At 40.6% G+C, this 12,471-nt stretch overlaps 1 protein-coding gene across 1 annotated transcript in view; it reads left to right on the top strand.

The window, feature by feature from the left end:
• Positions 1-12,471, top strand: part of LOC140239334 (uncharacterized) — a 165,676-nt gene that overhangs the window by 148,232 nt on the left and 4,973 nt on the right. Inside the window, exons 14-15 of the mRNA XM_072319213.1 lie at positions 2,972-4,768; positions 11,169-12,384. Of these exons, the coding sequence (XP_072175314.1) occupies positions 2,972-4,768; positions 11,169-12,384 (3,013 nt within the window). The remainder of the gene's footprint in view (positions 1-2,971; positions 4,769-11,168; positions 12,385-12,471) is intronic.

The following is a 12,471-nucleotide window of genomic DNA, read 5'->3' as shown; positions in this document are numbered from 1 at the left end:
ATGTAGATTACCTTCCCTGTCTTCCAAAATGATGTCGCTTCCCTGTAATCATTTTCACTCCCATAATTGTTCTCAATCCCACACCTTTTAGTCTGTGATTATCCTTGCACTCACTCAGTAGGGGTCATTGTGGATACTAAAGATCACCAAGATCCATTTATGTTTATCTGATTGAGCTGAATAAAACTTATGAGCAAACTACTTTGATATCATCTTATCTGGTTTCCCTCATTGATTATGATAATGAAGAGAACATTGATCTCTGCCTCACCCATTTCTAAATGAATGCTGTTTATCTCAGGTACAAAAAGGCTAAAATTATGCCAAGAATATCTCATCTTTTCACTCCAATAGAAGAGACTAATGTCTACCTTTTGTTTTATAAAAGAGCAAGATTATATGTAGCCCCTTAGCAGCAGGAAAAAAAAAAGTCCTTATGTTTCTATATCAGCCGTTCTTATCAGTCTACACATTTGCCAACACATTTCATTTGTGGGTGTGCACAGCAATACACTCCTCAGCAAACATCTTTTGCCTGCGACTTCAGAAGAACATTAACAGACCACCCATTTCTGTCCACACCCGCTCACAAATTCATGTCTTTAATTGATGAACTATGGAAACCTGGTAGGTCTTGCACTCGGTTGATGTAGATTTGAAAGTCTTGAGGGGAATGTGTTAAAAAGAGCTGCAGAACAGTTTTCTACATTTTCTTTTAGACATTTTAAGCAAAAATGAATATCTTTGTGTTTTATTGGATACATGTTGAAAATGAGAAGAGCTGAGGGGGATAAATGAGGAATTATGTACACCGAGGTCCTGTATTTTGAGAGACTAAAGCTCACATTAGATCTGTGATAGGAAACATAGCTTGTCTAATTGGAGCACAGGTGTACAACAAGTTAATCAAAGCTTCCTGTTTGATTACCGGTATGTCATGAATATATTTGACCAGTCACTGGTTAAGTAAGATTTTTTTTTCTTGTATCAGTGAGGTATCTTGGCAGAAATTCATGACAGGTGATATGGAAGAATGATGTTAATATCATTTCAAACCATAAATCAAATCAAATCAAATCAAATCAAATTAAGTCCAACCAAGACCAAACAGGTGTTAAAGATAGAGGCTAGTATTAACCCGTAGAGGACGAATCCCAAGTATACTCGAGCAGGTGTCTATGGGAAATGCGTGTTGTAGCAAAATCAGCCTGTCCTCAACAGGTTAAAGCAGCTGAGTAGATTTCATGTCATGTTATGTAATACTCCAGGGCAGTGTCTGTAATCAGGTAAATCTCCCGTGTGATGTTGATTCTAGTTTATGTGTATGCTGATCTAATCCCAGCGCTTGCCTTTAGATCTGCACACCAGATACACCTGCATGCTGACATCCAGCAGAACACCTTTAGCATAAAGCTCTGTCACTCTGACTAGAAAATCCTGCACAGTAGAGTTACATTGTAGAACTAACCATCACACACAAAACTGGCTTTGAAACATAAAGCTTGGTATATTGTTATTATGTGCTACTACAATATCAGCACTTTACACACAACCTTTCAGAACTCTAAGTCGTGTATGAAAGGTGTGTATGCCATTTATCTGTTCTTGCATTTGGTTTCTTGGATTGCAGTGGGCTAGTCAGTTTTTCAGAATGACAGGAAGATACAGATGATGTATATAATTATGATAATGCTAAAAACATTTATAATGATAACGATGATATAACTAATGATAAAATGGTAATAATGATGATGACGAAGATGATGATTAAAAAAAATCCATCTCATTCCTTGCAAATAGCCCAATTTTGGAAGAAAATTAATGTAATGTCATAGTGAAGTGCAATGCCTGTAATACAGATACTAGACTAAATGACCTTCACTGAGCCAAAATGACCTTTGACTAGAAGTGTAGTACAAGATTGTAATGCATTATGAATAACATGTAACGTTCCTTGAGTAGGGTATGCAGGTTGCAGTGTATGTTTAAATCATGTTACCATGGTAACTTAGGATCAGTTGTATTGACAGCAAAGTGGGGTGGCAGGGAAGTCTTGTAGCTTTCTCCCTTAAAGTGAGTTTGGTCTGGTAGGTGAGCAGTGAAATCACTGACTGAAGACAATCTTGTGTAACCTTTAACCCCCCTTTTTTTGGCACTAACACATGGTCATGTGACTCAATCTCAACTCGGCGTGATCCTCTCACACCTGTTAACCCAAAATGTCCTATTTCATGCATTCTTCCAAGAGGTTAGACCAGTGTACACAGTTTCTGGCTTAGAAGGGCAAAAGGATTTCCTTTATGTGCTCATTGCCGATACATAATGGAATCAACCTTTGACTTTTCATCAAATCATGTTTGCTTCTAACCTCAGAGATCTACATGTATGCATTATATTTAGATTGTCTCAAACAGCATTTTCCCATTAAGTGGCTCATCCTGCTTTCTGTGGCACATTTGCACATCCATTAGTTTTCCGTATGCTGTCTGCAACCATGAATAGTCACCAGTTGGTTCATTACTTCATGATGAAAACAATGGAAGAGAGAGACTTTCACTGAAGTTGATATCTTGGTAGGAAAGGGTCTCTGCTGTATGTCACCCCTGTGCTTATTATATTCATTTTCTTTAATTCAAGATGAGAAGGAGCTGTCATTTGTATGGCAACATGTAAAACAGTAGGTTGTAGATGTGGGAAGTTTTGACTAGTTTACAATATAAATGCAAGTTGATTGTTACTGATATATGTGACTACTTTGTTTGCTTCAACAATCAACATTCTAGAAAATTCATAGACATGTAAAGGCTGTCAAACTTTGTGACATTGACTTTTCACAATTTAAAACTTTTGTCACAAGTCTATACCATGTAAATGATTTACAACATTTTTTATGGCTGTTTATGTCAGAACTTTATACGACCTTGTGTTTAACTTGCTACTATAAATGTGATCATTCTTGTTTTCTTTGTAGGCATTTGAAATGGGTTCCCTACTGGATGATATGATGTCAGTGTGGGACTCAGCCAAGCTTAATCTCGACTTTAACGACGGATTAGAATCAACGCCAGAAGAGCACGAGGAGGAAGAAGAGATGGCGGAAGAAGACTCGCAGACCCTTTTGGAAGGTGAGGAAATTGGCCGTTCTAATGGCGATGCTAGTTTGTCACGTTCCACCAACAGAGTAGGAGAAGAGAACCCAGTGGCCTTTGAAGCTGAGGATGCCCCAGGGAGGGACACTCACGAGATGGAGGGAGACCAAGGGGGAGGAGATGGAGGCGTGGCTAGGAATGAGGTGGAGGAGGAGCTTGGTGCAGTAGGCGGGGCAAGTGCTAACGGAGCAAGCCATGGCTCGGGGAAAGGAACTGAAGGTAGTCTGTTGTCTGGGAACATCATAATCAAAGACAGCATATCCAAACCAACCAAGACGTATCGCAAGGTGCCACGCCAAACAGCACCAGGTGCCAGTGGTGAGGGAGAGGCACCCAATGGAGCCAGCAAACCTGAACCACAGCCACAAGAGCAGAGTGCTCCAAGGACGCGACCAGGCCGCGAGGTGAATCTCATGCGACAACTCTCGAGAGAGAAACGTTGGGACAATGAATTCAAGCGGCTGTCATCGTCCCCAAAGGACAAAGCTGACAATGACTACATAGACACAAATAGCCTGCAGCAAGGCAAGGGGAAGAGTTCCAGTGAGGAGTATGAAGAGCTAGCCCTCGCCTCCTCTCCACAGCCATACACACTCAGAGACAATGTTTTGGATAGTGCCAATGTGATGAGGGTCCCTCGATCGGATGTCTCCCGTAGCGTTAGCTTGAGAACATCTAGACCCACTGTTGACAGCTACAGTGGCAGAACAGAAACCGAGCTCAACCGAAGTCAGAGTTTGCGAGAACCACCCATCTCACCGCTTGGTCAGCAAGCTTATGACAGTCTAGTTGGTGGTGACATATCTAGCAACTCGAGGAGAGGGCAGCCAGTGAATTACGAACGAAGAGCACCTGCGGTGCCTCCCAAGCCTGCCCCCAAGCCACCAGCCCGGGTCAAGACTCCCGAAGGGCCCACTCCACCAGTCAGGTCTGGTGAAGGGAGGTTCAGGAATGGAGAGGCCCGAGTTTCGGGTTTGGCAAATTACCGGAGCTACAGTGGGACCTCCAGTGATGATGGTATGTCAGAGGATGGCACCCACGCAGGGGATGCAAGTAACACTCGAGGTGCAGTGGCATCACTCAGGCAAAGATTTAACAGCAACCCCTCGGATGGCTCACCACCGAAAGTGCCTCCTCGTGAGCCAGACCTCGTCCTCTCCCAGAGATCATCAGAGTATACCAAAGTCAGCAAGTACACAGGTGTGAGACTAAGAACCCAGTACACCACAGCCAGCGAGCAGGCCAATGGCAACGGAAGTTTCTACGCAGAGCATGAAAACAACAATGCCTACACCGACGTAACTAAGCTCAGCTCTACCACCTTGCAAAACCTCGAGCAGCACATGCCCCGCCGAACGCGCCGCTCCATCGGCGAGGATCGCATCAAGCGCCGAAACTCCAGCGACGCCAGCGACTCGGAGTCTGAGGCCACCCCCAAGGGGCGCACCGAGCGCGTTTGGAGCACCTCCAGCCGCGCCTCGGAGGGTGACAGCTCATCCGACGAGACGTTTGCCTCCACCAGGGCGTCCTCTTCCAGCAGCGAGAGGATCTCGATGGAATCACGCAGCAGCGGCTACAAGTCTCCACCCAGATCTCTCTACGACCTCCCAGAGGACCAGGTGAGAGATTCTTGTCAGTCTGTCCAGACAAAGATATTCCCCTATCCTCATCCCTTGTGGAAGACCTGCTACCCATGTTTATGTCTCTTTAACATTGTCATTACATATAGCTGCATCATAAACATCCCTATCAAGGAACAAGCCATTTCACAAATGACAAAATGATTAAAATAATTTGCCGTATAATGCAGCAAGAAATGAAAATGCATTGAAAAGTATTCCCTCGTCGTAGCATAGCTTTGATGTCACAGTCTATTTGTTCTACTCTCTATGGCAAGCACTCTATCTCACTGTATTCCAAGACAAAAAAGAGAAAGGAAAGGAATTTATTGAAAGGTCCTATGTATGGAGTAAAACAAAGCATATTGATGTGTGGATCAAAGAAATTTGGACAGTTTAGGAATTCATGGCTGCTACATTTCAAATGCTGATAAGACTACTATAAAGTAGGCGACTTGAATTTGATAGGATGAGCCAAGATGAAGTGATAAGAAAAAGGTCTTCCTCAAGAGGGAGGATGATGGATGTCTTTGTGGAATGTAGATTGTTAAACTAGGTGCTATCTGTTTTATAGAGAGGTACCCATATGAAATTCAAAATGAGCATGAGTATCATTTTAACTCTTTCATTAGTATTCCCCTATCACATCAGTGATACACAAGATTGTAGAAGGTCATTTTCTCTTCCACCTCTCCTCATAATTGTGGCTGTGATGATCAAAATCCTAAGAAATGTCTTGGTATATATATCACATTGTAGGGTATACCACAGCTGGGATAATACTTATTGTATAATTGAATTCTAGCTTGAGTGAGGTAGCAACATCTCCAGTTACAAGTCATTTTGGAAAGTTCTCCAAAGCATTAGATCCAGCTGAAATGTTTCAAATTAAAAAACAAAACAAAACTTGTTTTCAAGGTTTATATGTTTGAGAGTCTGTTTTCTCTAGAGCAGCTCAGAATACTTCGAATCTGAAATTTGTCACTTAGTCTACCAAAATGTTACATTATACTAAGAGCTGGCTGTAGAGTCACAGGAAAATAAACAATTTTAACACAGCCTGCACTCTCAGGAAACCTGCAAATCTTCTCTGAAAAAAGAAATGAGAATAAGGGCTTTTTGTGTAGCTGCTTGTAAGAAATACATTTTCACTCTTTACTGGATTATGAAATGCTTTGTAAGTGGAATCATAGCTAGGCCTGGTTACAGAAACATTTTCTTTCGTAATTTAAAATGAATTGAAACAGACCTAGAAGGCTCCTTCTGAAGAAATGAGGTGTAACTGGAGACAGCTAATATGTAGGAAAACATATTGTCTTGTAGAGAATGGAACTCTCTTCTCTCTTTTCTGAAGTCTCTGTCTCTTATGCCCTTCTGCATGTAACAACTGGAAGCAGCAGCAGCAGCAGCAACTGAATGAAATCTAGGAGAATAACTTCCCAGACCTTCTGGAAATGGTTGCTAGTCACCACATTGAATTTTGATTATAAACTGGAAAAGAAATGATGCACAAACTTAACATTTTGTTGATGATAGCAAGTGTTATTGACCCCTCCCCTTGAAAAACAAAACAAAACAACAACAACAATGAAAACAAAACTGATAATGGTACCTCATTTTTCAAATTTTCAAACACCTGTTTGAGGAGAATATTGTTTAATTATTGCTCAAATGTGTATGTTTTGAATGAAATGCATAATCATTGTGCATGATAGAGTATTTGCAGGAGTGTCTTCTTTTGCTGCACACAGGAAAGTGAATGGATTCAGGAATGTTTTTAAGTTCAAGTAGAATAGATTCAGTTAAAAGACCTGGCCATGTTTTATTTTGAGGGCATGCCATAAAGTGTAAGAGTCAGCTAAAAAGGAAGGAATAATTGTATGCCTCTTACCCTGGCCTAGTTCAGCAATAGCTCGAAGATTGATTCCCCCAGTTTTCTAAAGCTTTTGGATATTATCCAAGAAAAAAAGATCTACTTGTACAACAGGTTTGGAAAATTTTAGTCTGTCCCTCCCTCCCCATTACAGGCCCTGCCATTGTCATTGTCTTGCCAAGATTTCAGTTTGACATGAAACTTGCAAGGAAATGGAAAGGCGACAGGATTCACAGTATTCAGTTTAGAAACCTTTTCAGTGTCATTTATTGGCTCCAATCCCAAGTCGAAGGGATTTTTCCCTCTGCCTGTGAGATCTGAAGCCATTAAAATTGTCAGTCTGCATTGTTAGTGTGACAGAATAACAATCCTGGTCATATTTTTAGGTCCTTTGCTTTTGCTTAAAGTTTAGATTTTACCTTTAATTGGAATATTTTGAGTCACTTTGTTGCCTTGGGCATCAGAAGCACGGCTGAGTAGACGGTTTGTTTGTTGCACTGTATTTCATTAACAGCTAAATCAAGGAGTTGAGTTTTATTTTGTTTTTCACCCATTAACGTGCTAAGCCTTGATTTCTTGCTAACCCTAGAGTTTTGGTTGAAATGTTTCTTCACATTGTTTTATGTTGTTTTATTATTAATACCCTGTGACTTTTTGTTCATTCAATGACCCAGAGAGTGATGAAAAGGAAAAGAAAAGAAAAAACAAACAAAAAACAAGAAACAGAAGGAAGCATTCATACAACATGTTGTAATACATTCTTGAGAAAGGCGTAAAGATAACAGTCCACATTCACATAGTCCCAATTATTCTTTAGACCTTTTCCAGCTCAAATCTGTTACTCATTGAAATGCTGTTTTTATCAACAAATGATGTTGGACTTCCTTTTAAAAGTGCATCATTAATCAATGCAAAATTGGGAGAAAAAATAGAAATGAGGACACACGAAGAAATACTCATTCAAACTTTAGCCTTTGGTCAGACAAGATCCTGCCAAGTCTTGTTACTCTACCATTACCATCCACTGTTAGGAAAGAAACTTGGGCTTCTCTCTTAATTTCTTGAACTTCAGTATCTTTGAAATGTCAGCAGCCTTGCACAGGAGTCCTGGATTACCATGGAAACTTTCCTTTACACATTTGAGCACACCACTCATTTCACGCTCATTTGAATCATTAGGATATATAACCCCGCCCATCTCATGCCATGCACAGATTTTAGGCTTCTCTTCGTACATTGGGATAGTATATTTGTGTCTCCCACTACGTAGATCAATGTAGGCTAGTTAGCCTTCAGACACTTTGGTGCTAATCACATGTCCTTCTTTTTGGATCACCAAGTCAGTGTGTCATTTCATCATTAAGAACATAGCACATTAATTCTCCTATCAATTCAAAATTAGTTGGGGGAGGGGAGGTGATGATTTAATTCCTTTCCCCTGAAACTGTCATAGGGAAATTGTTTGGAAAGTCAGACCTCACAGTCAAAAATGATTAATTGATTAGTTTGATTAATGGGATGAGCTTTCCATGTAACATATTCCCCACATGAAATTTGGCAATGCAAATCAAGTTTAGAGTCATTTTTCATAGTGTTAAGTGGTCTTACGATCACGTAACCAAATTCAGTTTTGGGGTATCATGAAAATAAAAAACTTGAATGATGACAATTGTAGAATTTCTTTGTCCCGCGCACAAAACATCTGGGAGAAACAAAGGAAGGGAAAACAGTGACAGAAAATCAGTGAATTTATCTTGTCTTTGCAGAGAGCCAGTTGGATGTAAATATTTGGGGCAAACTAGTGTGCTGGTTTGGCACATATCTATCAAATTTCAAGGATTTGGCTGCAATGTTTGTAGCCTGTTTGAAAAGATTGTCTTATCATTTTACAACAGCTTCCTTGATTTGATTGGATTGGTGTGAGATAAGGGGATGTTGACCCCACATAAATGCCCTCTTGTTAGAATTTTGGAGATTGCACTCAATCACACTGTTTAAATGCATGAAAGCAGGACCTTAATAACCTCATTCAATGCTTGCTTGGCTAGGAGTTATTTTGGGAAGTAGAACGGAGCCATTTGAATCTGATACTAGGCTCTGAGCTTTGGCAGCATGTTTGGCTGTAGTATGCAGCACTGCATGTGGCTGATAGTCGGTGCGTGGAATACTTCTTATCTCATGCTCTTCATCCCTGCACAGCTCAGACTTTCCCACTGGCCTGAAGACATGTCTGTGAGCATGATTTACTCTGCAACTTTTATCCTAAAACTCTCATCATGTGAATGACAAAGCATGCTATGACCAAATAAAGTGACACAAATGTAAACCTCGTTTTCTCTCCCATCAATCTATCGAAGTAGTAAGTACATGTGTTTAGCGATATATTACTCAACACGTAGAGCATAATTGTCAACATATAATGTAGCATCAAAACCAGAAGTCTAATGGATGTTCTTTTTGTCTCTGTTTTCTCTTTCTCCCCTTTTGTCATTTTTTCCCCATTCGTTCACCTCATCTCACACTTCTCCACTCTCTGCGTAAATCTTGTGGTAATTGTGAACTTTCTCTTGAACTTTCGTGTGATATTGTTCATTTCTGTGGTCCATGCACTCTATGGCATTGTGTGCATATTGTACTCTCACAAACCACACTTGCTCTGTTTGCTAATTATTCTGTTATTGAAATGATATTTAAACTGTGACCAATGTTTGCTGACTGCAATGTGGCATGTAATAATCATATGATTTTGTTGTTTTTTTGTGTTTTCACTTGAAATTTAAACAGTCTGAAATCATTTTGCTATAAAAGTTCATATACAACCTCGAGAAAACTTATACAATTGTAATTAACATTCATATATTTTTTGTTTTCTGAAGTGTCTAGATATGTGTCATTGTCAGTTATTCCCTTTGTAATAATTTTATTTGTTGCTAAACTGTCCTAATCATTATCAATGTGCTTACAATCAATTTACTGGACTTGATACTGACAGATTGTCAATGAATATTTGATAATAACCTTGTAAACCATTAAAGCCATCAATATTTATTCATATGTACTATGACTCGTGATGGGGTTATTAATTACATTTATCAAGACATTTCATTCCCCTTTTCTTTATTTCTACTGGTGCCTCATTTATAATATCTTGATTAACATTAATGACTAAAGTGAAATTAAATGGCACAAAAATCTGAAAAAAAAAACCACCAAATGGAAATGAAGTTTTGAGGGGAAACAGATTACAAGACTGTTAACTACACACCACATCTTTAAGTGATGGGTGTATTTGATTAACCTCTTCTGTACCAGGGATTTTGGACAGTGTGTACAATGCTATGGGGTTTTCTGAGCCAATCAACACTCAAAACACACAAGGGGTTAAACCATGGAGATAGGATTCAGCTTTTTCTTCTGTTTGATGAGTTTGCTATCTTTTTTTTTTCATAGATCATGTTTACTCTTGCTTACAAACTTGATTTTTGGCAAGCATTTCACGATGTTATCAGAATCGACAAGCTGGTAGTTCAAATTAGTGATGCCTGTCTCTCATCATTTGATGTCTATCACGAAGCGAAATAGTTACATTGGTAGTAATCGCTGGAAATATTATCTGGGCTGGGGAAGGGGTAAAGGAATATCTGACCAGAAATGAGAATGTAGCTGAAAATAATGTCTGTATTAGAGACATCTTACATTTGAATGGATGTCATAATGTTTTGTCATCAAAGATAAGAAATATTTGATGTCAATAACTTTAGACATGTGTTGTTCTGATTCTTGTTCACTGTAATATGCAAGTTTGTGGAAATTGCAAAGAGCACTGCTAACATTTGAGTGTGTGACATTAGGTTCACAGAAGTTCCATTTGTGTAGTGTTTCATTTTGTGTGTTAGATAGAAAGAGAATGAGTATGGTAGGCTTTCTAAATGTGATTGTAAAATATGAAATTGAGGAAAGATACGGCATGCATTATAAATAACCCAGATGGGTATATAACATGAAAAATATAGGAGTCCCTTCATAGATACTGAAAATATTTGTGATGATTTGCAAGGATAATAATCAAGGGATGCTTTATATTCGCTTTGAAAGAAACAAATTTTAAGAAAATGTTGGCATGAGAAAGCAATCCAAGTAAATAAGAGTAAGGGTCATACTCTCAATGAGATTATCTTAGCCTCATTTAGACTCCAGATGATTATACCACTGCGCTTCTGTGGGATGTTTAGTGATATTATCTGTGGCTTTGGTGATCTTTGATTTCAATTAAACTCTGTGGCATGAAATCCCAAGCATGACTTTGGAGTTTTAACCAACCCTCCATTTTTGTGTTTTTTATTCTTTCTCCATCCCAAATCCCTCTGCCATTCCTGTTCCTAATACTTCTTTCTGTTCATGTGTGATTTCTTTGTCAAATTGTGGTAATTTCTCCCTCCTGCTACCTCTCTTTTCCCGGTAAACCTATCCCCTCTGTCCTTAAAAATCCTTTCCCCTTCCATTCATGAAATCATTATGCTGATGTAGACTAACAGCAACAGTAATAGAACAACACCAGCACCTGACTTGCACTCCCACCACCAAGCTGAGATGGAGCATTCTCCTCCCCCTCTGCCTCCGCGGGTAGCGGACTCCAGAGCAACTCTCTACCAGCGACCTCTCAACAACAGACTTGCCAGTGAGATCAGAGATGTGCATGGGACACGCCCACCGGACGGAGTAGAAAGGGGCAAGGAGTCCCCACCAAATGTTCAGTCAAATTCCACCGCTGGTGTTGTTCCCCCACCACGCCCACAGAGGTGTGATCTTTACGATAGATTGCCGCGCAGCCGGACAATTGATATTCCAGTAGGAGAGCATTATGTTGACTCTCGCAACCATTCTTCGTACGATGTGCTTCCCGTTCGGAGGCCAGCAGCGAAGTCCATCAAGAGTTTCTCTGTTGATGCTGTTGATATGAATGACGACTATATGATCAGCTCAGCTGCTGGTATCAGGCAATTGTTAAAGGAGAGACCCTTGAGTGGTAGTAATGATAACAATGAGAGTTTTGATGATGATAATCTTGATGATATGCCGGATACCTCTCCACCCCCAGTACCAACCCCTCGCCAATCCTATGTAGACAGTACGTACAGTGTGGTTCCTAGTGGCAAACACTTTCTAAACCCCCAGGAATCCACGCACACATCCAAACGGGGAGGACTGATACGTGAACCGGAGTATGTTTTGATGAAACCACAGACGGACCGTGACTTTAAGCGTGAGTATGACCGTTTCTCCAATGAGAGTGACTATGCGGTGCCAATCGCTGCCGTTCCTAGAGTGTACCCAGTCCCTGCAGCGAGGCAGAGTTCTTCCCCTGACTCCAGACAACGATCGGGAAAGGATCAAGCCATCTATGAGCTGATGAAGCCTCAACAAAGTGATGCTGCCCCCTATAGTTTTGTACGGACCAACAGTGCCCATTTTCCCAGCAGACCCAGCCACCTTGCCCCGAGCAAGGCTGAGCTGCGGCGAGGCACCGTGGCCTCCTCCATTGATGTGAAGTCCCGGGAACGAGATGGATCCTCCAGCTTACCCCGTCGGGACCAGAGTTGGCGGTCTGGAAGCCAGAGTGAGGCCCAGAGGATTAGGCGATCTAGGAGTTTTGACGATCTCCTTCAAGACGACCGTGACATTGCCTTACCTCAGGAAGCAGAAAGTCTCCAGGACCTTCTAGCAAGGGCTCACTTATCAGCTGGTGAGTACCTCATTCATTCATTCCATCTCCATGGCAACCTATCTTTAGCTAGTCGTGTTTTGAATTTTTGATACATACAAGGAGATG

Source organism: Diadema setosum, chromosome 15 (assembly GCF_964275005.1).
Source record: "Diadema setosum chromosome 15, eeDiaSeto1, whole genome shotgun sequence".
In the NCBI taxonomy this organism is placed as follows: Eukaryota; Metazoa; Echinodermata; class Echinoidea; order Diadematoida; family Diadematidae; genus Diadema; species Diadema setosum.
The sequence above is the reverse complement of the archived record's forward strand: the minus strand, read 5'-3'. Positions and strand labels throughout refer to the sequence as shown.